We start from the raw sequence: 25,020 nt of genomic DNA, 5'->3' as shown, positions 1-25,020 counted from the left end.
AGGGAATCAGCCTTTAATTACAGTCATTTCACTCTCTGGATTGTCACTCAGAAGTCACAGCATTAGCTGGGATTTCAGAACTACCACCCAGACACTGCAGAACTGGTCCTGCTGTGCCCAACACAAACCCATGAACACAGCTGCTGTCTATAAAGGTTTTAATATCAGTATAAATAGGGCACAGTTACAAAAAACTGCAAGACTGGAGCAATGGAATTTTGACATAAAAACCTTAAGTGAGGCCTTGCTCTTCAGAAACACACACAACACACAGACTGCAGGGTGAAGGGAAGGCGTGAGCACACATACACCATCGTGCCTTGAACCATTCAGTACAAAAATAGCAGTAGAAAGATGGTCTCTGAATTGCTGGCTGATCCCTTGGGTGTGCCTCAGCTGCACTCCACACGGGAGACGCAGATTGCACCTCGTGTTAGGAGCAGAGTTAATGCCCAGCAGAAAGCACCTCCTCTCCCCATCCAGCCACAGCTTCCCCAGCTGAGGTACAAGCTATAAAAATAAAGGTTTTGACTGTTCAGTGCTTGTAGCCAGCAGGATGCCCTGGCAGACTGAGCGAGCACACTGTGCATGTGGGCTGGTCACTGGAGAGCCAGCTGGGCTCTCCTTCCATTCACTCTGCTCCTGGGTGGCAGGAGTTCCGTGGGATCTCGCTCTCAGGTGACACCACTGCCCACACCTGGCCTCCCTCCCTTCCCAGCCCTCATCACAGCTCTGCCAAAGGTGACGCCTTCTGTGGTGGACGTGAATTGTTCTGCTGCAAGTCCTGACAAGGGAGGCAGGGCCAGGACAGGATCTATCTCTGCACGTGCCGGACAAAGGCCTGCACGAGCTGGAACAGGGGCTCCTGCCCCTCTGGACCCAGCTTGGAGGCAGACTTTCCTTGGGGAGAGGGAAGGACCCCGCCAGCAGGCGAGGAGGGACCACCCCGGCGGAAGTAACGGGACAGGCTGGAGAGCAGCGTACTCTGAAATGAGAGTGTGTGACAGGTCAGCTTCGCTCAGCACAGCTCTCCCTGCCCCAGCAGGAGCAGCCTAGGGCTGCTCAGCCGTGCTGGGAAATGGCAGCCACACACAGGACACGCTGGAGAGTGAGGGGACAGCACAAGGCGCTCACCAGCTCCGAGCTGAGCTCCTGCTTCATCCGCTGCTTGTCGCGGGGGTGCACGGCCGGGTCCCGCAGGTACCGAACTGCCTGCGAGATGAGCAGGTAGAAACAGTTCTCCATTGTAAACATGAGCAGAGACCTGTGCAAAGAAACACACATCAGCAGCAGCCAAAACGGTCAGCACACTCTGCTTTCCAGGCCAAATAGTTATTGAGAGACTTTACACACAAGGGATGTATGAAGATACACAAATGCCTTAAACTTCAGTTCTGATCTGAGGAGCTGGGACTGCTGCTTGGCTCTAACTGCACCAAGTCACTAGAAACTTACTTGAGGGTTTTGGTTCCCTCTTGCATATTCAGCCCTGCAGCCTGAGGGAAAGGTTCTTTCTTCTTATCCATCTTTGAGGGAAAAAAAGAGAGGCATTAGAGACAGGAGATAGAAAAGAACTACTCATCCCCTTCAGAGATCAGCTGAATGAGCAGTCTGGGATCACTGCTGTGCTCCCACATACAGAAAGGGCCAGTACCTCTCCCAGCATGTTCAGGGCCACGTTGACTGTGGCAAGGAGGGTCCCAAAGGAAGGTGCAACGTCTGAATCAAAGGCTGGTGTGGTGAAACTCAGGACAAAGAGCACATTGTACTCAGCAAGGTCCAGCGACTGTGAAGGAACAGAAAGACGAGTGAGACCCTGGAGGCCGTGAGCATGGTGCTGCCACAGGAACAGGAATACCCAGTCCCTTATCACGCTCTTTATATGGAGAAACAGAAGCACTGTGATAATTTCCCAAGTCTCAGGTGCACAGCTGGAGCAGTAAAGTGTCCTGTAAGCACTGCACAATCAGACCCCATTGCTCTGCTCACACAGCTGCCACCACTGGCACACCAAGGCACTGGATGCTCCCAGAGGCACAGAAGGATGTCCCCTACCCAGAAGTAGCAGGACTACTGCTACTAGCTAGCAGTTAGCAGCAGGACACTGCCAGAATCAAGGATTAAACCTTCCTTTCCTGAACCTGGAGACCAGGCATTGGGTCACACCACCATGGGAGGACGACAAGAGGATTTTTTTGAAGAATGGCATTGTACTGCAGGTACAACCCGACTGGGTTATGGACTGCTGCAGTCAGATCACACATACACAGCCTTGTGTGGATCACACAAAAGCCCAGCCAAGTCTTCCCTTCACACTGTGCCTGATTCCCAAGGCAAATCCCTTGTCTCCTGCCTTCCTGCTGCGTGCAGAAGAGCAGACAGGCATACAGTGGGGTCACTGCATCCAGAATACCCCTGGAAAAGCTGGGAACTGCCCCCTTTGGAGAGCCCACCTGGTCCAGGAGGATCTGGCAGACATCAGGGGTGAAGTGGCGCAGGGCAGCGAGGGACTTGCTGAGGATTTTGAGGAGGCTGTACTGCACTGTCAGCAGAGCCTTCTGCTCTGCTGCCTCTGACTCGGGGCTGGGGTGCTTGGAGGAGGCCGGAGGGTTCCGCTGCACTCGGGGGGTCACGCTGGAAGGGAGGGAATCGCCGTTTTTGGTCTGTGGAGAAAGAAAAGGGAAGGTCTGGAATACAAGTAAGATTATTTTGCACTAAGATAAATGTTTTGAGAAAAAAAAATATGCTGTGAACAAAGAGAATGAGGAAATAAGGCACCCAAAGTCTGTCACTTGCTGAGAATCTACAGTTGGTGTGGGCTGGGAAGACACTGCATTGCAGGGAGGCAGCTGCAGAGGCTGTTCAGATTCCACACTCTGGAAAAAGAACAATCAACACACCAAGCCCGAGCCATGCTGAAGGAACACTGCAGCAGCAATGCATCATCTCCACCTCGTGCATCTAAAGATGTCCCAAGAGCACAAACTATCTCCCTTTAACAAATAAAATCAAATCAAGGACACCAGATCAATAGTGGCTTAATTAATGGCACTCCAGAGTCCTACAGCAATGCAGCCTCCTAATGACAACAGACCATTCAGCACGGGCTGCTGGTTATCCAGGACTGGCTTTGCACAGAGTCCAGAACTACTCTCTGCACATTTTTTTTGCTGTGAAGAAATGCAAATCCTAACTATTGATGGGTGTCAATAATCACTACAAGGATTATCAATAATCCATTCAATATCCAAGCCCCTTGATAATGAAGGATGCTCCCTTCTAACAGGGAGCATGGTCATGCAACACTGAACCCAAAGTCTGGTGTAGGATCCTCACCTGCAGGTAGTGCTGGAGCATTTTACGGCTGTGCAGGAGGGAGGTACAGGCCTGGCACAGGTAACACAGATTCACCTGAAAGAAACAAAGTCAGGGAGAAATCTCATGGAAGCTCAAACCCTGTCCATTCACTGCCATGCCTGGAAGCTAGCAAATGCAAACACAGCACTGTGATCATAAAGGATCTACACACTCTCTTAATTTCCCAGTATTTTCTTGAATCACCTGGCACTAAGAACTGAAAGTAAGCCACTGAATTCCCCAATTTACTTTTCCAAGCTATCACTTCTCTCTCTCCCAACAGTTATATTTCCTCACTCGAGACAATGTACTGATAGAATGGGCACTTTAATAACCTCAGTTGTAATTCCCATTAAAGGAGTGGTAATAAAAAAGTGATATAGTGCCATTTCCTCTTAAGACAACCAAATCCCTGCACTCTAAGGCAATGTATTATCCACAGCAATATCCTGATTCCTACCTGCATGTCCCTCATAAGCTGTGGCAGGTGGAAATGCCACTCCTTTGTGAAATTTGAGAGCTGAAGAATGAAGCCAACAGTGTGATCAGCCTCTTCCAGACAGGCCAGACTCTGCACGGTCCGTACTGCATTCAGGCACTGGGAAGGAGAGAGGAGTAAATCAGGGCCCTGACAGTTAAGGGACAGATGGGATAACATTCCATCTCCTCTCAGTTATTTCCATCGTAACCCTCCCCGAGGCAGGAGTGACTTTTCAATGCTTCTGCCCTTTCTGCCTCATTTCTACTGCTGTTGGAACAGAGGAGCCAAGTGAAGCACCGAGGCAGTTTGTGGCACACCTGGAGGATCCTCTCCTGATGGACACCCACAAAGTCCAGGGCTTCTGTCAGGAAGTTGTATCTCAGTGTTTTGAGAAGACGTTCCATCAGGGACATGGAGAGCCGATAGACCCCGGGCCAGGAGGGGGCATCCAGGGACTTGCGGGATGAAGCAGATGTCTGAACAAATCACACACAAAAATAAGCAACTCCTTCCCCTCCACACCATCCTGGCAGCCTCCAGCCACAGCCTGTGAGGCATGGGAAGCTCTCCAGGTGCATTCCCAGCTGGAATGGAGGAGGCAGCACCCACCTGGATTGCTCCGTTGGTGCTGAGCTGGTACACGCTCAGCAGGGGCAGGCAGACACTCTGGGTGACACCAGCTCCAGCCATTGCTGCTGCTCCCTACAAGAACAGGCTGCTGTGGAATCTGTGCCTCTGCTCTCTGAGGCTGGAGAGACTTGTGCTGCAGTAAATATTCCTGTCCTTTGCACTGTCACCACTCTTTTACAGAACTTTCATCTGCAGACACCTCTTATGTTGTTAAAAGTTCAACATCAAGAAAAGCAAACTGGAACCTGTGTAACTGTGCTCAGAATTCTATTCATCACCTCCTTTGGCACGTACATAATCTTTGCAAAGGGCTTTGGAACAACCTTGTTTTCACCAAAAACCCCACACAAGTTGAATTTGTAATAGATAAATAATACTTCATTAAAACTAATGGAGAAGCAGGTTCCACCACTCAGTACTGGTCTAACGAGGGGGTATTTGCATTTCAGAATCCATTCAGTGAAAGTGCCTGCTGTAAATGACAGCTCTGCCAGGCTGGCTCAGCTCTTCCCACACATCCCACTATGAAGAACAAGGCACACTAAGCAGGTGTACATACAGGACCTGCTGCTTGCCAGCCTCCAAAAAATACCCCTTTATCTACAGCTCATCATTCAGTTCCACTCAGACAGGATAATGAGATAAAAACTGAGACAGACTTTTCTTATTTAAAGCATACAGCTATGCACTCTCACTTCTCTGCATCTCTCACCTGCTGAGTCCTTGCTAAGGTCAGCAGCAAATGCAATGAGGCCTCTGTGAAGTGAAGGTTTTGTTTAACTCTCAGGCTGAGCTCCAGGGCAGCAAAGATGGTAGGAAGCACAGGGACTTTCCTAGTAATCTGCAGCCAGTAGTCTCCATCTTCATCCACTTCACAGAGCTCCTTAGCCAGGTGCAGACCCAGAACACACACCTGCAGTGACAAGGAAAGGCAGGTAGGAACAGAGTTGTACTGAGAAAAATCTCAAAAGCACTTCCTAACATAACCTAAAGTTCAGTCATTCTCAGAATCACAAAGGAAGGCTCCTGGTATCCCTCACATTATACTCTGTACCCCTCTTGACTGTATTACCACTCATGACTCTGTTTTTTAGGACACATCTGAAGAAAAGGCAGCAACAGCCAACTTCCCAGACTGATGTGAGCCAAGAAAACATCGAGTAATTCTGAAACAGAAACTGCTGAAACTTCCTCTGAATGCAGGAGGCTACAAGGGAAAGTTGTTCCAAGCATCACAAAACTTTTGCCTAGAGAGAAGAGACAGGAGTGCAGAGCAGGTGAGCAGGTCCTTTACCCCATCTCGCTGGTCCTTGTGCTTTACTCGGGAGGCATCATCAGTCTCCATGCTGTCCTTGTCATCTGCAGCATCCCCCACGGTCAGGCTGTGCCGAGTCTGGTCCAGAAGGGCAATGACCTCATCCTGGAGGGTCTCACACACACTCAGCACCAGCTGGGGGTACTGGGGGATGTCATTCACTGTGACACACACACAGACACTGGTTAACACACTGTCCTTGTACTCAGCTTCCCAGTTTAACTGGTAACAGCACTGAGACACAGTTCTTGGAATTAGCATTTGTTCTGTTCTCATTTCAAAACCTACAAAACAATGTGGGGAGCTGTGACTAAGTTAGATGTTTACACCAAGGAGGATATATTAAGGGATTATATTCATCTCAGTAACAAAACCATGCAAAAACTTCTTATACAAAGTCATATAAACTCACAACATGTCAAAACACAAATCAAGCACCACTATGGACAGATTATTCCACCACAGCATTCTCACCCACTGCTCCACACTGCTAGTATCAGCCAATGCAGACTAAGTGCAGTCTATGGTCTGTGAGTCCATATAAATACTACATTCTTATCAAAACCATTATAATAAGTTGCCCCACCTTTTACCAGCATGACCAGAACCTCAAATTCAACAGCAAAGAAAACAAATAAAATGAAACCAACCCTCCACTTTCTGCTTATTTTTCAAAACACACAGAAGAGCTTTGGTTTGCAGAGCCAAAGCAGTGGGACAAGGAACACAGACAGGTAACCTGACACACTTAAATCACAGTTGCCCTTGTATGTGTTGCACAGAGAAATACTGCCCAGATTCCACTGAGGGGTCTACAAGTGCTACTGCAATGCCAGATGCCCCACAAGGGACAGGAGGAATGGGACCAGACTGGTTTCTGTGGTTTGTAACAAAATGTTTGTAACCCTTTCTTGTGTTTGGGTCTTTTGTTATCTCTAACTAGAAATCCATGTCAGAATCTAAGCTCTACAGTCCCTCTGAGGGAGCCACATTTACACATCCACTGTTTCCAAAAACACACAAGAACCAAACTGATCAAACAGGGTTATTGTCAGGGAAAGACAAGAGAAGGGAAGACATGGACACAGAGTGAATGAATGGTAAACCTCACCTCCTTCCAAAACTAGCTAAAGAAAGGAAGAAAAAAGGAGGGAATTCCCACAGGCTGGTGACTACATTCAGCACCCTGCACTACCACCAGCACCATGTGTTTATCTTGCCCATGCTGGGTGTAAGTTGTGTTAGCCCTGGCACCTCAACACCTGCACATGCACCACCTCACCTTTCATCTCCTTCATTTGCAGAACAGTGATAAGAGCTGAGAACACTTTGGCTTTGGTTTTCTCCATCATCTGCTGATCTGCCTGTAGTACTCCCTCCAGAATCTGCGTCAAGGAGTTTATGATTTTATCCACAGAACTCAACTCGCTGACAACAAAAAGGGAGAGCTCTTCAGATTAGACAAGATCCCTCAATAAATATATTGGCTTGAATCAGCTGTGTGGATCATAAGTTATATGACCCACAAAAATAAAAGCAGTTCTTCAAAGTAAAGTTTAAGTCACCACCTGGATCTCACTAAAGACATTCCATAGAATATGGGAATGCATTTTCCCTTCATTGTGAGAATCAGAGTGAGAAAGCAGAACTATCACAAAAGCTCTTTTGCTACTTTCCATCAGCAAGCAGGAAACGAAATAAACTGTATTGCTACCAGAGACTTCTCACAACAATGTCAGTAACAACCAAGAGACATTTGACATCCCAAAAGAGAATTCAATGATAAGGCTTCTGTTTTCTCCTCAGATCACTAAGGCACTCTCACTAGAGCAGAACACTTCAACATAATCACCTGAATTTTTATTTAAACATGATCTCCAGAGTTTTTATTTCTAGCAGTGACTAATAGTTTTCCAAATAAAATACCTACCTTTTCCACTGCTTGAGCAGGATCAGAAGAAGGGTACACAGCATAGACCCCAGCTGCAGACAGGGCACTGACATGGGAACTTGGAGCTAAGGAGAAATACTGTAAGAATTACAACTGGAACAATCACACGTAGAAACACTTCAGAAATGCTCAGCCCAAGCACCACCACCCAATGACCAGGTTTGTTCTTCAGCAGAACTGAGGGGATGAGAGCCAGGACCCTTGCAGGGTTATTTAGAGATTACAAGAATGACACATACTAAACAAAGATTTAAGCAGCTCAGCAGTTCATGGAGAGAGACTCTGTTACAGCCCATTTTCACAAAATCTAAAAACCCTCATGATTACAAGCATCTGCAGAAACAGGGCAAAGAAGATAAGAAATTAGGAAATTAAAGAAGTGATAGGAAGCAACACCTACCAAAACCTTGGTGCCATTCAGCACATCCAGAAACAACTGCTGACGAACTGCAGAATCAGTCAGATGCATGATATCAGCCTAAATCAACAAAGATAAAGAACAATCAGCACAACAAAAGGTGCATCTTCTAAGCAGCCTAAAATCAGTTTAGTGTTTTGTCCCTTTAAGAATCCATCAATATTACAGCTGCTGAGTTTTACAGAAATCACTTTAGTCCTACATTACCACTGACAAGAAGCTGGCAATGACTAATTGCTTAATGGTGCATCCTTGCCTTACTTGACACAGGAAAAGCTTGTCAGGATTACAGAATTACTTACAAACCCTCTAAAAATTATTTACTATCTCCCTCCTCTGCTGAGAGGACAATATGCTCATTTTAATCAAACAGCAGAACACTCTAACCTCTTGCACCATGCTCATGCCAACCTGTACTGTGTTCACACACACAACAAAACTGAAAGAAAAACCAGTGAATTCTGCTTAGCTGTCCCTAGGAAACTGTTGAGATTGTATTATTCAAAATGTTCATTTCAGACTTTCAGCAAGATGAGAGGCAGCCCTTACATGGCTTGTGGAGATGATGAGCAGCATCCTCCAGGCTGAGATGAGCATTTGATACTCGGTGATGGAGGCACAGCTGGTGCCCTCGGTCTCTGCCACGTGCTGTGCCAGGGACTTCACATACTCTGACCAGTAGGCAAAGCGCTTTTTGGTGGAGAAATTCTTCAGGGTGTCTTTCAGGGACTGATCCAGAGAGCCCCTGACCAAATCAAGAGGAGAAGTTATCTTCATTTATTCTTGGGTCAGAAAATACACTTCTTCCGAGATTCAGGAAGGAAAGCCAAGCTTGCAAGTGAAGGTTATTCCACATATTTGACCTGTGCAGGGAATCCCACTTTTTGCATCAAATATGAAGGAAAAACATGATCCCTGAAGAAAATCTATAATTTTTTTTAAAACAGAGGTTTTAGTTAATCCTGACTTTTCAACATATGAAACAGCTGTCACTTTCAGGAAAACAGATGAAGTGGGAGAAAATTAAATGTGATTCAATCACTACAGGTTTTCTTGGCTCAGCTGACAATTAGTTTTAATAAATACTGTATATTCTTATTTCAGGATACAAGGAAAATACTGGTACATTCTCACCTAAGGACTGCAGAAGGATTGTAATATCTTTCTGCAATCAGTGATTGCAAGAATCTCAAATGAATGCTTGTAATGTCACGAGTCACTCCTGGATTTTCACAGGATTACATGTGCTTTGCCCATCAAAGCCCATTTGGTGTATCAAGAGTTAACACACACAGTTTAAATAACTAAAAAGTACAGGGATGAAGGAGAGACTACCAAACACTCACTTGACAACATAGTAGATCTCCAAGCAGATGATTTTCATTATTAAGGCACAGGTATCCAAGACACTGAGCTATGAAGACAAAAAAAACCCAAACAACCAAAAAAAATCAAAATCTGAGCTCTGCAGGGTAAGTGAAATTCTGATTTATCCCTCCACATTCACTTGGGAGGGCTGATACTCCAGTCCTGCAGCAGACTTATTTCTCTACAGTACCAATACTTATGTCATTTTGACCACAGACTGGTGGCAATAAGGACAGAATACTGTGCTCAGAGCTCACACTCTTGAGTGAGAGCACAGGGCTTTCAGAATGAAGGGAAAAACTCACACCAAAAGGAAGAACAAGAACCTGATCAATTCTTCCATGATACCAGTCAGCCTGAGCCCACAATATGGATACACTTCAAACAGCACACCTTCTACAGTGAGCGTTACCACAGCTGCCACAAAGATATTTTTGTTTCATATGTGAATAAATAGCAGAGAATTTTAAAAGACAATTCATGGCTGCCCAGTCTCTGAAAAGCCAGACAGCATTCACCTTATCTCCTGCCTGTGTTTAACCCACCTGGTCACAGCTCCTTTTAGGAAGCTGCAAGCAGAGGGAACAGCCACACACATCACTCAGAAACCTTTCCTGAGAAGTACATAAATCCCTTCATTTTGTTGGGATGTAACTCACCTCTGATGATTCAGAAGGCGGAGGAAGGGTCCCAAAGAGGGGATTAGTTAAATTTTCCCAAAACTTTGGCCTAAAAGACATAAACAAAAGTATTACCAGTTATCTCCCTCGTGCCACATGCCTAGCAACATTTTGAGCGTTCCAAACTTTGTAGAAAATATGCTTTGGCAAATACAAGTTTATTTAGCTTTGTATGAAAGAAACAAAAATGTATTTGCTTCTGACACACTGGGGCTTCTCATCTTCCACACTCACAGCCCACACACTGCACACCCTCACCACACTCTGACTAAGGTGCAAACGACCCTGAAAAGTCTGATAAACCACAGAGTGTTTTGGAAAAGAGGAAGGGCAATGCCTTGTCGAGGAACAGCCACTCACTTTGTCCTCAGCACGAGCATGGCGCTGTCTCGGCGGTCCTGCCACAGCGCGTGCAGGAAGGCGATGGCGGCGCGGTGCAGGAGGGGAGGGCACCAGTACCTCTCCTGCTGTTTGGAGTCAATCAGCTCCAACACCACTTGGAGGCAACTCCACTCCCCCAAGCTGAATTCCTAAAGCAAAAGGAGACAAGAGGTTACAAGAAGTTACAATACTGGAGAGCTATATTGTCCATTGTACCCAAATCTTTAGCTTTCTCACTGCCAGAGTACCATGAACGAGTGTTTTAAAGTTGCTTTAAGAACAGCAAACGGAGTGAAGACAGCAGTAGTAGATGTTCTGTTGCTAACTCAGTATCTGCCTTAAATATTGGGGAAAGTTTCTCTTTGGTTACAGGAAAAAGTGCAACTGGGATAGCACCACATCCATTAAATACAAGCACAACATGCATTTATCTTCACATTAAGCACATCAGGTTACAACTCAAAACTATCAGATCTTAGCATCCAGTGGTGTAATATGCAAAAAAAAGAGCAGTGAGTCCCTCAGGCAAGTATCTGCTCTTGTACCTTTGACCCATCACTGCCATCCTTCACTTCCAAGTTCAGGAACAGCTCAATGAGCCCAGGCTGTGTCTCCACTGCGACCGTGAGGAACTCGAGGATCATGACCTTGATGCGCATGTCCTCGATCTTGCTCTGCAGGTGGGTGAGGAAGGCGTCGCGGATGGCAGCAGCGTCACTGCCCAGGCAGGCGTACACGGACATGGGAGCAACCTGCCCACGGAAACAAACACCAGAGGGGAAAATAAACTGCTGCAGAGAATGCTGAATCCTGCGTAAAAGGTGACTGGATTGAAACTCAACGATATTTAATATTGGTCTATGAAGCTATCAAAATAAGTCGTCATTAAGCACAAAGAAATGTAACAAGTGATCCAAATCTTCCTCTTGATTCTACTCTATCCTCACCTTTTTCTCAAAGGTTAGAAAAGAAATAGAAAAGACAAAGAAAAAGCTTTGGAATTACATTTCTTGAAATAAGTAAGTCCATATCTGGATTTATATGATTTAAGAAAGCTACAAATATTCAGACATTTAGCAGACAAAAAAAAAAGTGTAAAACGCCTCCTAAATCTAAAGCCTGCTTTTACTAAGTCCAGAAGTCTAAAAGTTGAAAGGTCTCAATAAAAACACAAATAGGATACTCTTCTCAGTAAGACAGTAAAATTCCAGGTAGGAAGGTCTAGGAATCTCATTTGTGACCTGAGAAAGTTGCTCAAAAATTGGGAAGAGAACAACTGGAGGGGCAAACACTTTGCAGAAAAAAACCCCACTCATGGGATGCCTCTCGGTGAGTGCTGAGTGACTTCTAAAACAGCAGAAGATCACATGAAAAAACCCAAAGGATCCTTTAGGTGATTTTTCATGTGTCCTAAGTTACAGCTGTCAGCCCACCCTGCTTCAACTGACTTGCACCAAGCTCCCTGATACAAAGAAGCCCGAGGAAATTATTTGAAAAAATTTCAGTGCTGGAGTCAGTCAAAAGGGGAGAAGCAAAGGAGCACTGGTGTGTGCCTTATCTTACTGTAGCCAGTCGTTTGAGCAGCTGGATGGCCAGGCGTGGAAGGGCAGGGTCATGCTTGTGGTAGATGTATTTGGCCAAGACAGCAATAAGGTTGTTTCCATGAGCACCTGGAGAGAACACAAATAAAATCAAAGAGAAGAAACAACAAGGTGTAACTATTTATCAAATAATGATTTCTACAGCAGAAGATGAGAACTAAGTTGGTCTCCCAAAAGAATATGATATGGGTCCAGCCAGAGGCATTAACAGCAGCTGATTTAGTATATTCTGTGATTACACTAATCTCATTACAAAGCAGCAAACAATAAGCCACGTTTGATTAATCCTTTAAAAGCTGTCCCAGAGGGGAAGAACACCTTAGAGAAGGGAGTAGAGGCCTTCTCCCATCGGTAGCAACCACTTTTTGTAACCTGGAAACCTTAACTGGTGTTTGTGATGGGACACAGAGTGGCATTTGCAGGTCACCCAGAAGCTCCCAGGCTGGCCCAGGAGCAGCACCCACCGTGCTGAGTGAGTGCCTGCTCCAGGGGAGACACCACACTGGACGGGGGCTTCAGGCGGATGACGTTGTTGGTGACGGAGAAGGCCAGCTTCACTGTCTGGATCAGCAGCTGGCCCTGCCCTTGGGACTCATCACTGTATGAAAGAGACACCAAAGTCAGCAACTGTGTTCACAATCAATGTTTATTATTTGCACAGCATTCAAAGAAACTCCATCAGAGTCACAAGGTATTTTCACTCAGAGCCAGCACACAGAAGCTGCCCAAGCAGCCACAGCCCACTCACCTGCTGGACTGGGAGGCCATGACCATGTCAATGGTGTCCACCCCAATGCCCATGATGTTGATGACAGCTTGCCCTGCCTCCGTGTTGGCCAGGCTGAAGATGCACAAGGACTGCAGGCTGGGGGCATTGCTGTGACACAAACACAGGACAGTGTCACCAGGAGCACTTGTGGCATTTAGAAAACTACCACAAAGTAACCTCTTCATTTCTACACCCCCACTGACCCTTCCTTTACTCTCCCTTCTACTTTCACCAGAGTACACCAAATAGGAAAGTGGATGGCAGTCTGTCCCAGGAAATATCTACTCTTTTCTTCTTTTTTTACCAGAAGTTCTAGAAACCAGTGTGATTTGCTCTGTCCTTAATCTTTTGTTACCCTTCCTGTACTCAGTCATGCAGCAAAGAGCTGAAACCAGCACTACACAGCTATGCCAGCTCCCTCCTAGTCAGCTGAATTCAAAAACTGAAACAAATGACAGTGATTCCTGCACTGTAAACCAGGATACAAGAGGTGTGAGACCTCTCACCTGTCTTACCTGCTGCGAGGATCCATTTCAGGGCATAAGTTGAGAATAGCATGGATCAGCTGCAGAATTAGGCACCCTAAAACAGAGATGAAATGGACTACTCAGGTTTTGAAAGCTTTTGCCTCATTCCTAATATTTTCAAACAAATCACAGCATCTAACAATATCAGGAGATGTACAATGCAAATCCCAAAAGGCTGCTAGAAAAAAGAAGGCAGGTGATACTTTTTATTCCCTTCCCCTCCTATTCCCCATTTTAACATGCTTACCAATTTTCTCTCTCACTCCATGAGAGTTGTATCTCCATTTGTGGTAATTTGGTAACATTTCCTTCAGAACAAACACGATGCAGGGCACCAAGCCTTGGCTCTGGGTGCTACCAAGTTGTCCCTAGGAGAAACAGAAACATTATTTAACCAGGAGGGGAACAAGAAACTTTTGGAGAAGATATCCCTTATTGTCTTTGAAGTGTGAGAAAACCACAAAACATGGGGGCATAGATTTACAAGCAATTTCTAGTCTTTTGTAGTCATTTGAGATGAGTCAAAATGTTTTTTCTGTAAGAATCGGATCAGAGAAAGCACAAACAGTGCAGAAGGGAGAGTCAAGCCAAGATTACTGAGAGAGCCCTGCTGCACAGAGACTGATCTCACACAAGGCTGAAATCCCTTTCACTTCTCAGTCACAACAGCTCAGAGCTGGTGTCACATCAGAGCACTCCACAGGCACTCACCCGGACAAGAGTTGTTACCAGGTTCAGGAAGGAGATGGTAACACTGTACTCGCCTTGGGGCTGCTCCATGCTCATCAGCAGGTTTCCATAGCCCCCAGCATTCATTCCCTCTGCACTGTGAAACGAGCAAGAGTTCATCACATGAACAGCAGGATTCTGACATGACTGAGAGATGGCGGGTGCAGAGATTAAACTGGCAAAAAGTTTTTATTGCATGTTATGAATTGGTTAGGTTAAAAAAAATGGGGTGGGCAACATGAATACCTAATCATGTGATTCATACTGGACAGTGGATTGGCAACAAATGGCAAGAACCCCGTGTGGTGAAGGTCAGTCCAAACCTGCAAGAGAAGAGGTACAGATACTCCTTCTCATTTACATATAAATGTACTAATTCTCACCAGCAGGTCCTTTCCTACCTTGGCTGGCATCCGAGCAGCCAGGACTGTCAAGCAATTGACACAAGAAGCAATAACATCCACAGGGGGAGAGATTACAGTTGTTAGCCTACAAAAGAGAAACAGCACGCATGAAAAAAAGCACTGCCACCTGTGGTCTGGTCTGATTTTTTAATCAAAAAGCTTCTTTCCCTCTCACTGAAGTACACATATATAAAATTTAAGCAGATAGATACAGGCACCAGAGTCTGCTTTCAGTCTAGACTTGCCACCTCCCCCTCACACCTGAGTCAGATCAATTTACTGCCACAGCAAGGCTGGCAAGACAGCAGGTTGTCACAGCAAACAATAATTACACAGCTGAACATCAATTCCCAGGCAGTTAGCTCTGGGAGGAGTTAATAAATACAACTGTTTTAAAACCTGTGAGTTACTGCTCTAATGCTATGTTTTATCGCCCTTTCATGTAAATATAGCTACTAATCAAAACTGCCTTTAGAGGGACAAAATTGCACACCTTTCAGGAAAGAAGCAGAAGAGGCACCATTCTGCTGCATCAAAACATTAATCTATGTGTAACCAGAACAGTTTTGAGAGTTCAATCACTGACATACATCTATAAAGCTCTTGGCAAAATAAGTAATCAGCTATCCTTCCAGGTCACTCTATCTGCTTAGGCACCTCTGCTGTCAGTGACTCACCTCTGCAGGAGCATGTAGATTCGTGATGTGATTGGCAGAAGACAATCTGCTATTGATACATCAGTGCTGATAACTTTATGAACCAGATCAATTATGGGCTTGACCCTCTGGCAGTGCTGAATCACATCTGGGTAAAGAAAGCCAAACATTAGAATGCAAATTTGTACTTCAGCAGTAATCAAGGCCAGAACAATGCACATTTATCTTACCACATACATGATTCAAAACCATCCATCTCCCATATCAAAAAACATTTATTTATCTCAACTTTTCCTTTATCTAAAATGCATCTCATTTCACTCCATGCTCTTGGCATTTTGCAGTGAATTTTACAGAATAATAATAACCATCATCAGGTTTCTGAAAAAGTATTCCACGCTCTGCCAAACGTACTCAGAGCTGTTCAGTCCTACTACTACCCTCAATCTGACACCAATTAATAATTATTCTCTTTAACACTCCCAGCCTCTCTCACCTGCTGTTGACACAACATGGAGCAGCATCTCAATCTCACAGGTGAACAGAGTCCAACTGCTGTAGGAATACTCCCACCGTACCAAATAGGCCCGATCATCCAGCATCACCTGGCCCACCGTTCCCTGAGGTATCCGCAGATTTGTTTGACCTAGTCCTAAAGATTGAAGAAGCAGGTGAAACCAAGACACAAATGAGTTAGAAGTTTACCCATGAGTTAGAAGCCAGGTAAAGAAAGTGCTCAATTCTCCAAAGCATTTCAGTAGGAAAAGGTGAAGTGCAGTTTCCTTACCAAGAGGATAGAGGAGCTTTGGAGCCTGTCTTCGCCACAGTGTGCCATCCTCGTGGGAGATCACATCTGGAGGTTTGTGCTTGTACAGCTCAATATAGAAGGACATTTTATCCAGGAAACTGTATACCTGCATCAGAGAGAGCTTCAACAACACAGCCAAAGGGCCAGAGCTTCTCAAAAATTTATCAACCAGGTCATTTCCAGGAACAGGCAAGTTTACTTGAGGTGTACAATATCTCTCTAATACATCAACCCTATCAAAACATTATTATACAGCCCTCGTGTTCAGACAAGTCTCATCTAATGAATCAGGTAAGGACCACCTAAAAATTAACATCTTCATCTTCAACCAGTGAAGTTAGAAAGTTTTTTCAAAGCCAGAAAACAGCGTCCTGCAACAGCACAAAACTCTAAAAGGAGCCCTGTCCACTGTTCTCAGACAAAAGCTTATGTCTGCTACCTAAGACTGCAATTGAGATAAGCACACATAATGGAAAGAAAGAATCACAGAGCCTGTCATCCCTGACCTGAAATAAATCATCTCCCAAACACCAAGAGAGATCCTGTACCTTTTTTGCAGTAGATTTATCAGACACAAGGGCTTGGAGCAGCTGAAGGAGAGGAGTGAGAAGATGGGGGAACATCCCACAAACACTGTCCAAGATAATACCCAGACCTGCAGTAGGTTCCTGGTGGTGGAAACAGAAAACAAATGTCTTATTACTAAAAAGAAAAGCTAAAAGGGTCTCAGTATAGCACAAGGTTACAGTTCCTTTTTAAGCTGTACATTTAACATTAATCATGCACAAAAGTATCACTCCAGTGACTGGAGATCACACTTGCACAGACTAAAGCATGAGGCAGTCTGCAAATATAAGGCAAGAAGTAAGACTGTAAGGTATCACATATCATCCTAATTCTGTGACAACAAAGAATAAGCAGAATGCTTTTGCCAGCAGTTAGTTCAATCCTTGCAGCCCCAGCCCTGCTATCAACTATCACCTATATTAAAACTCGTTCCAGTATCCTTTTCAAGTGTAAAGCCAAGGCTGTACCTAAAAAGCAGGAAAGGGCAAAAGTAAATCAAAGATAGATGCAAATGAACATTTGCTCCTCAGGCCCTCCTAGAAACCAACTCACTAAATACAACCAGCCTGTTCCTTTCCTAAAAAGGAATCTTTTATCAGGTCTTAGTTACAAACAAGGTAGGTCAAACAAGTTGCAAACACCCTCACCGTCTTCCAGAAGAGCTGAGGAATGCTGGAAGCTGCCAGAACTTCACATGCAGCATCAATTATATCCTACAAAGGAAGACAGGATGGAAAAAAATCAAAGCTACTTTACACAGAAGGATTTTGTCCCAACCAGGTTCTGCCTCATCTCTGGAATTTAAGTTTCCATGTTTACCCACCAAGATGTAACTACTTCCTGGAGCCAAAACACACCCAACACACCAACTTGAGACCACAACCCGAAGCCATGCTCCTCATCATGGATGAACTGGGCACAACAAATGCATCCACAATGTCTGCAGAGGGCTGTAAAATGTCCAGCCCAACTCAGAAATGGAGTTTGTATTATTTCCATTATTATTATTTCCAGATCAACAATTAGTTTCATATCCACAGGACCTCAAATGCATGATGTGCTCTTTCATTACTAATCTGCCTGTCTGTAGAGGTGTTTACTAGATTTGCATGGTAAATGCAGTAGGAAAACCAGCAAATCACTCATTTGGGTCTCCCTAAGCCACATAAAGCCTGCAGTTTGAAATGCAGGATTACAATTTAATAGGCAATTAGCATCAGTTATGACAGGTTATTTTAGATTATGTAACAAATGCAAAAGGTCGTGGATGCTTACCTGCTGATTGCCCAAGGTATGTAATTCCAGTGATGTCAGGACAAAGGAAAGAAGTCCATAAATACACATACAAGCTGTGCTGGCAGTACACTGCAAAGACAGAATACACACAAGGCTGTTATGGGAAAGACTGTGAATTACAAACACATTCTAACTCTACTCAGTCTGCTTTACACACCAAATAACTGCCTTTTTATATATCCTGGCTGCACAGGGGCAGAAAAACAGGGAGCAGTCATTAGTTGAGCTCCACATTAACACAGAATATTCCACTGAAAGGAGGTGTCTTGCTATTACCATTATCACTAGAAATTCCTTGCAGGCATCAAAATTCTTTGCTTTATAAAGCTTTTCTTAATTCTATGGACATAACAATCATTCCAACTTGACTTCTGATCCTCACTGAGAGAAGATTAACATGATAGAACATGCTTTACTGCATGTTTGAAAAGAACATTGGTCCAGCCATCTGCTTCCATCACAGCTGTGTGTCAGGAGCAGTTAGAACTTCAAAAGCTTCTATGTTCAAGAGAAGAAACTCACATTCTTGCCCCCACTGCTGAGGGATCTCAGCAGCTTTGTGAGATACTGGAAGACATTTAGCTGGATAGCAGTGCTGCCCATCCTCCTGATGATGTTTGTGGCCTCCTCTGGGTTGATGGTGTGACGGAGCAGAGCCCAGGCCAAAAGCACCGGAGCATGATGTGAGACATCCCCTAACTGCAGCAGCTGATTGTCCATCTCCTGCACAGAGACAAACCAAAAACAAAATGACTGAGATCTAAAAGTAACTCAGACTCAACAAGCACACAGCTAACTGTGCCCTTCTCCTGGTATGTGGATGCCAGTTTCTCCATTTGGCCAACAGGCCCAAGGACCAGAAGTTTACAGACACAGCAGTGCCTGGGGAATCACAGAAAGCTCTGCATTGTTAGGCCTGAGGAGGGGTTGGTTACTCAGCCAGTGTTTTACCTGGTGGATGTGCTGACTGTTGGCCAACTTGTGCTCCTCTGTCCTGTCATCCAAGGCACGCTCATGGAGGGAGTCAATTTCCATGCCTTCCACCAGAATAAGAGCACTAAAGTAGCTACAAGCAGTAGAAGAGTAAAAACAAGTAGGTCAGAAACTTTATTGGACAATTCAGGTGATTTTTTTTAAACTACAAGTGGTCAAAAAGCAACCTTTAGTTTGCTTTGCTCAGCTTTCTTTGAAGCAGTAAGAAATTACAAGAAATGAACAGCACGTAATCCAAATTTTCTCTTGAAATGCTGGTACAGGACAAGTTACAACCTTCAGAACTACCTTTTCTTGTTGAACAGATAACAAAGACACTGAAAATTGAAGATAGCTTTTCCACCTCTATAACTCTCTGCCACCAGGATGTATGGCAGGATTCTCATTCCCCCTTTGAGTCATGGCCCACACAGAACAACAAAGACATAATTATAAATGCATTTTTTCCTGAGAAAAACAATTGTTTTGCTCTGTACCCACTTCACAAATACCCACAACACTTACCCAATACGATCCACAAGGTGATCCATGCTCTCATCTACTAAATGTCTGTTGGTTTGTCTCATGCCAAATCCCTGCTCTTTGAACATCTTGGCAAACGCCAGGAGCTCCTCAGGTGCCATTTCGAAGTATGCATAGTAGAGGAAGATGACTTCCAGGAGCATGGACTGCTCCCTAAGGCATTGCACAAACCACCGGGAAACCTGACGTTCTGTCTGCATGAAGGAAAGTTCCACCATCACATGTCAAAGCAGTCAGAAACTGAGAAGTGTGGAAGCATTTCAGCAGCTTGTGTAGCCAACAATTGTGTCAATGGCAAGGAAAGCCACTCCAAGTCCAGAGAACAACTACACATATACGGCTCTGTTGACCCAGAGGATTTATTACATGGAACAGTAAGTTTGGTGGAACTACCTCTGAGCAAAAGTGTTTTCTGTTAGAGAGAAAACAATTTTTTTGTTTCTTAGACCAGGAGGAACGTCCTGTTTAACAGCATCTGTACAGACATATTTTCCAATACACTACATATGAGAAACAACTTTATAATCTTGATAAATAATAGTAAGAAACAAATTACCATGAGATTTCCATGTGTTTCCCACGTGGGAGCTTCTGCTTTGTACAGCGCCTCAAACTGTTTGCGGTAATTGGGAACGAGCTCCTTGTCCAACTTTTCAACGCACTGGAAGTATTGTGCCTTAAGGAAACAAACAACTCCATGAACTTCTCACATGCACACTCGTGAGCTTTTCAGCTTTTCACCCCACAGCTTCCATGTTTAGGCTGTTTCAATGCCATCAGGGGCTGTACTCACTGTGTAAGGGTGTCTCTCGTCCTGGAAATAGGTGAGCAGGTGGAGCACGCAGCGCAGGATGCAGATCCTCTCCTCGTAGTAGTAGTCAGCGAGCTGTGGATGTGAAGTGCCATCAATACCAACCTGGCACAGTGCCCAGCTCTCAGCCACCTCCCTCTCCCCACCACTGCCAGGGCCTTCACCCCAGGAATACAGAGCTACTACAGATGGAATTTCAACTGAGCAGCTCTGAATTTGGGGGAAAAACCAACACTTAATTAACATTACAGAACTCAATCTAGCATCTCCATAACAACAGGTCTATAGTTAACACTGTTAGGTGAGAAAACATGGAAAATAAATGCAAAAAGACATCCCTACTACCCTCTGTCAGAAAAGATCATCAATCTTGTCATGTCAGACAGGGACACAAAAGCTACAAGCCTTGGAAAATAAGGCAGTGTACATCTACCCAGCTAAATTCCCTGATATCAGGCCTAAAATTTCATTTCTGTAGCCATTACTAGCACTCTTCAAATCTACATGCACATCCCTCAATTTCAGAAGCACCTTCTAAAAGCTGTCCTTTATATGAAGGATACTTCAATTATTTCAAGATTTTCCACAGAAATAAAGCAGGCTTGCTGCCAACAGATCTTTTCCACAGAAAATACAAATGGAAATTACTAACCTTCAGCATCAGAGCCTGACTCTGCCTTTCATCCTGAAGAACTGTCTGTAAACAAAATACATACAAAATAAATACCTACTAGAGAAATACCTACTGACAAAATATACGTTAACAAAATGACTGAAACAAATAAAAGACAGTTTTTCTTTCCAGTTCATTTGGAAAGACAGATTCAAAAAGCACAAAGCCAAAAGACTCATTTTTAACTGCATATTTGCTTTTCAGCTCCACTCTCATTCACAAATCTGTAGTTTTCCTGTATTCCTTTGACACAGAGAGGAGCTGAGTTCCTGCAGAGATCCAAGAAGGAAGAGATAAGCCTGGATGCAGCTCCAGAGAAAAGCTACAAAGCCATTTCCCCATCAGAACCAGGACTCACATGCAACCATCAAAAAACAATTGCTGCTAAGGAAAGATGTGGAGTAAACAGAACATAAATGAGAGCTATGGACCTTCAGGGAGTCTCTTGTTCCTCTGTAATCCTCTTGAAGATAAGATTGTAACAACTGCACACTCTGCTCTTCATCCAGACCCTGAACAAAAGAAAGAAAAATGATCTGAAATTATTAAAAGGCAACTGAATTCATTAAAAATTAAGATTTTCTCCAAACACTCAGCCAGCTCTTATCTTCAAAACAAATAACGTGCCAAAAGAATATTTTTGCACCAGGCAGATGCTTTCATCAGCATTTCTTTTAAAGCCAAATACACAAGCTTTAATGTCACTGAGCTGCAGTTTAACTTCAGCTAAAGGAGCATCAGTCATTTAAATAAAGGTCCCAGCAGTCACTAAACTCTAAATTTTTAGCTTAAAGAAACAGAACCTTGCAGGTAAACTGAGAGGATTGTCAAACAAGGCAACTGGTTTAAGGGACATCAGTTTTTAAGCTGAGCAGTTGGCCTGGAAGAACCTAACTCAGACCAACAGCAGGTGGCTGCTGCTGAAAAGGACCAGCAAAATCACAGCATCTCCAAGTTCCTCATCACTTTGGAAGTTTGACCTAGAGCCTTCAGCATCCTTTAGATTACTTTGAGCTGAAAGGACCTTAAGTTTCTCTCTACTCAAAAACACAAAGGTTACTGCGGTATCAGAATCCAGTAACAATTCATTCCAGGTATAAAAAATAAACCAAGAGCAGCTTCACTCACCAAAAACTTGCTGACCCTCAGACCCAACTCTTTTAGTGGAGCAGCTACATCTTTATCAGTTTTAATTTTTTCTGCTGAAGTCGAACTAAAGTGAAAAGAAATTTTAGTCATTAAAAATGCAGCAGTCTCAAGGAAAGAATTAAACAGGCATCATTTCAAAGTTCTCCATTTTATCAGTTTAAACTGAACATTTCCTTTTTTCTCAGTGACCTTTCAGTATTTCATACAACAATATTCTGTAACTTTTCTCTACTTACTAGGAAATTCCACATTAGAGATTCATTTCTAAAATCAGGCAGTGACTGTACCTTGGTGGTTTGTAGTATGACAGTCCCTCCAACAGCCGCTGCCAGTGCCTGTTCAACTCTGCAGCAATCTGGGCCTAAAACAGAACCAAACACCACTGAACAGACTCTTCAAAGTGCTTTACCAACTATTAGATCTGTTAAACTTTAGAAAAGCAAAGGAATTCCTCCACCACAAAGAGGCAGGAACAACACAAGACAGGTGTCAGTGGCTCAGAGAGATTCCAGAGGCAGCACTGAACAGGGCAGGGGCTGCACTGCCTGTTCCTAGAGAGGGTGGGGAAAAGGGAGTTTAGAAGCATTTGGATTCCCAGCCCCTGGGCAAATTCTTGAAAGCACAGGCAGGCTCCAGCCCTCAAAATAAGACAGCAGTTATACCCCACATGAACACCCCAGGGCAATCCAGGCAGCAGCACTTGTGCCTGCTCCAGAAAAGGAATCACCTTTTCCACACACCCTTCCCAGGCAGTTCATGCAGCTGTAAACAAGCAGTAGAAGAATAAACAAGCAGCAGAGGTATAGGAACAAAAAACATGCTGAGAAAGAAGGAAGAGCAGCAAAAAATATTTTCATTAATACTCAAAGAGATGTACAAATTATGTATTTGGCCATGGAGCCCAGTAAGTGATGGCCAAACCTGCTCACCAGGGCAGGAACTTACTGGTTCTCTTAAAGCTGATCTGCCCAGCAGAATTGTCCATAATTCTCTGCTGCTCCTACAAACACAAGGAAAAGGTGGAGAGATTTTAATGATGAACATCATTTCAGCCTTCCATTCAGCTCACATTTTCAAACCTGCAATTAACTTGCAGCAAATGACACTGCAATGCGAGAAAAATGATTTAAGGAACATTAACTTTTAGCTAATGAGTTTCAGATGTCCTAGAAAAACAAAGGAAAAACGCAGAGAGGGTGACAACTGACACAGAAAGACCTGTGAATTCATATCACAGCTTCACACTGATATCAGCTCAATTTGATTTTGCTATTTAAACATTTAAGGCTCCTAAGAAGAACCTTAATGAAAGCATAGAGCAGTATTTTATTGTTATACTCAGTGCTCTCCTTCAAACAAACTCTTCCATCAGTTTCATCCTGTACTCTAAGAAAGCATAAAACAGTGTGAAGTAAAAAACTGCACTATTTTTACAGACACCAGAATATTTACACTCAGGTTTTCATTTCTTCGTGAGAGCTCTATAGAAAAGTCAACCTGCACTATAAGGAATTACACATCACATCCTGACCCTGGTACATGCATCAAAAACAAAGTCTCCCTACAAGAGCCCAGAGAAAAGATATTTGCCAAAAAGAGTATTTCATTTAGATAAATGATGATTTGTCAGCAACGTATTACAAATGAGGCTTTAAACACTCCAGCTCCCCACACAAAGACTGTCTACACAAGAACACTCAGTGCCTTATTTTTAGAATAACATTATTAAAATAACTCACTGTGGCAGTGAAAGTCATCTGCAACTTCTGACATGTGGTGACACTTAATGAATGTCAACACCTGTTCTTTCCAGCACACCCATCAACATAATTTCTCCCTGCTCATTCCTCGATAGTTGGGTGCACTTTTGTGACATGAACCTCCCCAGCCCACACAGAGCACCTAAAGGCCCAAAATTTTACCAATAATTGAACAGCACTGTAAAAGAAGCAATTCAATGAATCCCAGATTCAGTGATCTTGTCAGATCGGTGCCTTTATTTGTCTTGCACACAGTTTCTTTCACTTACTGTCAAATTTGAGCCCCAGCCTAGCAAAGCCAACCCCTCTACTTTTCATTCCCTCACAACCTCTTCTGTGAATAAAACAGACCGTGGTTTGTTGTCCCCTCATTAATAAGGCTCCAAGAGAGCTAAGGGAGGAAAGCTCTCTGTACACAACCACAAGTAACAGAGGTGTCATTCATTTAATAATAATCAGAAGCTAGGGAAACTCCAGAACACAAAAGCGTTACAATAAATTACAAATAACGTGCTCTGGAGAAACAAAACCACCGAACTAAGGTGATCACTGAACATGGGATTCAATGAATCGCTTCCGTTACACATCTCCACGTGTGTATTTTGGCTCGTACGTCTGCAGGAGCCGCGCGGGAGGTGCAGCCGGCCCTGGCGCGCCCCACGCCCTCACGGAAGAACTGAGCGTCCGTCGGGCAGCCCCGCCAAGGGAGCGCACACCGAGCCCCCGGGCCTGCCAAGGCAACGGCTCCCACGGAGCCCTGCCCAGCCTCATCTCGTATGACAGAATTAAAGAATCACACCATCCCCGACAGTCGCTGCTCACTCCGGTCCGTGGGGCCGGGGGTCCCTGAGGGTCCCTCAGCGGAGGGGGCGGGGCCTCACCGCGCGCGCGAGGCGGAGGCGGGGCCAGCCCGGCGCGCGCCCTGCCGCAGTTAAAACCTCCCGGGCCCGCGCTGCGCCCGCTCCCCGCCGGCCCCTCTCGGCCCTCGGTCCTGCGGAGCGGGGTCCGCCCGCAGACGAGAGCCGGGGCCTCCCCCACGCCGGCCCCGCGTTCCCTCCGCCCGAGCGGCCGCGGCCCCGCACCTCGCGCTCAGCCCGCCCGCCGCCATCTTCGCTCCGTTGTCACGTGACCCCGGGCCCGCCTCCCTGCCCACGCCGGCGTCACGTGGTGCTAC

At 44.8% G+C, this 25,020-nt stretch overlaps 1 protein-coding gene across 1 annotated transcript; it reads right to left on the bottom strand.

Moving 5' to 3' along the window:
- Nucleotides 1-144: 144 nt before the first annotated feature.
- Nucleotides 145-24,988, bottom strand: NUP188 (nucleoporin 188). The gene is made up of 44 exons (XM_063409455.1): nucleotides 24,929-24,988; nucleotides 23,032-23,086; nucleotides 22,374-22,447; nucleotides 22,066-22,150; nucleotides 21,369-21,449; nucleotides 20,917-20,961; nucleotides 20,247-20,339; nucleotides 20,010-20,129; nucleotides 19,436-19,647; nucleotides 18,890-19,004; nucleotides 18,461-18,661; nucleotides 17,918-18,007; nucleotides 17,290-17,355; nucleotides 16,624-16,743; nucleotides 16,055-16,181; nucleotides 15,764-15,919; nucleotides 15,289-15,415; nucleotides 14,609-14,696; nucleotides 14,454-14,530; nucleotides 14,190-14,304; nucleotides 13,726-13,846; nucleotides 13,467-13,533; nucleotides 12,931-13,059; nucleotides 12,647-12,780; nucleotides 12,145-12,251; nucleotides 11,127-11,333; nucleotides 10,561-10,730; nucleotides 10,180-10,249; nucleotides 9,499-9,566; nucleotides 8,702-8,897; nucleotides 8,135-8,212; nucleotides 7,714-7,799; nucleotides 7,066-7,211; nucleotides 5,763-5,944; nucleotides 5,181-5,381; nucleotides 4,448-4,540; nucleotides 4,156-4,314; nucleotides 3,818-3,955; nucleotides 3,337-3,411; nucleotides 2,454-2,663; nucleotides 1,655-1,786; nucleotides 1,456-1,526; nucleotides 1,135-1,264; nucleotides 145-985 (listed from the first exon to the last, which is right to left on the bottom strand). The coding sequence occupies exons 1-44, from the start codon at nucleotides 24,952-24,954 to the stop codon at nucleotides 815-817; spliced, it is 5,214 nt and encodes a 1,737-aa protein (XP_063265525.1). The 5' UTR covers nucleotides 24,955-24,988; the 3' UTR covers nucleotides 145-814.
- Nucleotides 24,989-25,020: the final 32 nt, after the last annotated feature.

Source organism: Prinia subflava, chromosome 12 (genome assembly GCF_021018805.1).
Source record: "Prinia subflava isolate CZ2003 ecotype Zambia chromosome 12, Cam_Psub_1.2, whole genome shotgun sequence".
Taxonomy (NCBI): Eukaryota; Metazoa; Chordata; class Aves; order Passeriformes; family Cisticolidae; genus Prinia; species Prinia subflava.
The sequence above is the reverse complement of the archived record's forward strand: the minus strand, read 5'-3'. Positions and strand labels throughout refer to the sequence as shown.

Excerpts from the sequence above, each read along its gene's own strand:
- NUP188 (XM_063409455.1), bottom strand. The coding sequence starts at position 24,954 with ATGGCGGCGGGCGGGCTGAGCGCGAG. Across the intron at positions 8,898-9,498 it reads GAGATCTACTATGTTGTCAA|GGGCTCTCTGGATCAGTCCC; the intron begins GTGAGTGTTTGG and ends TGATTTGGTCAG. Across the intron at positions 8,213-8,701 it reads TCATCATCTCCACAAGCCAT|GCTGATATCATGCATCTGAC; the intron begins GTAAGGGCTGCC and ends TTGTTGATTTAG.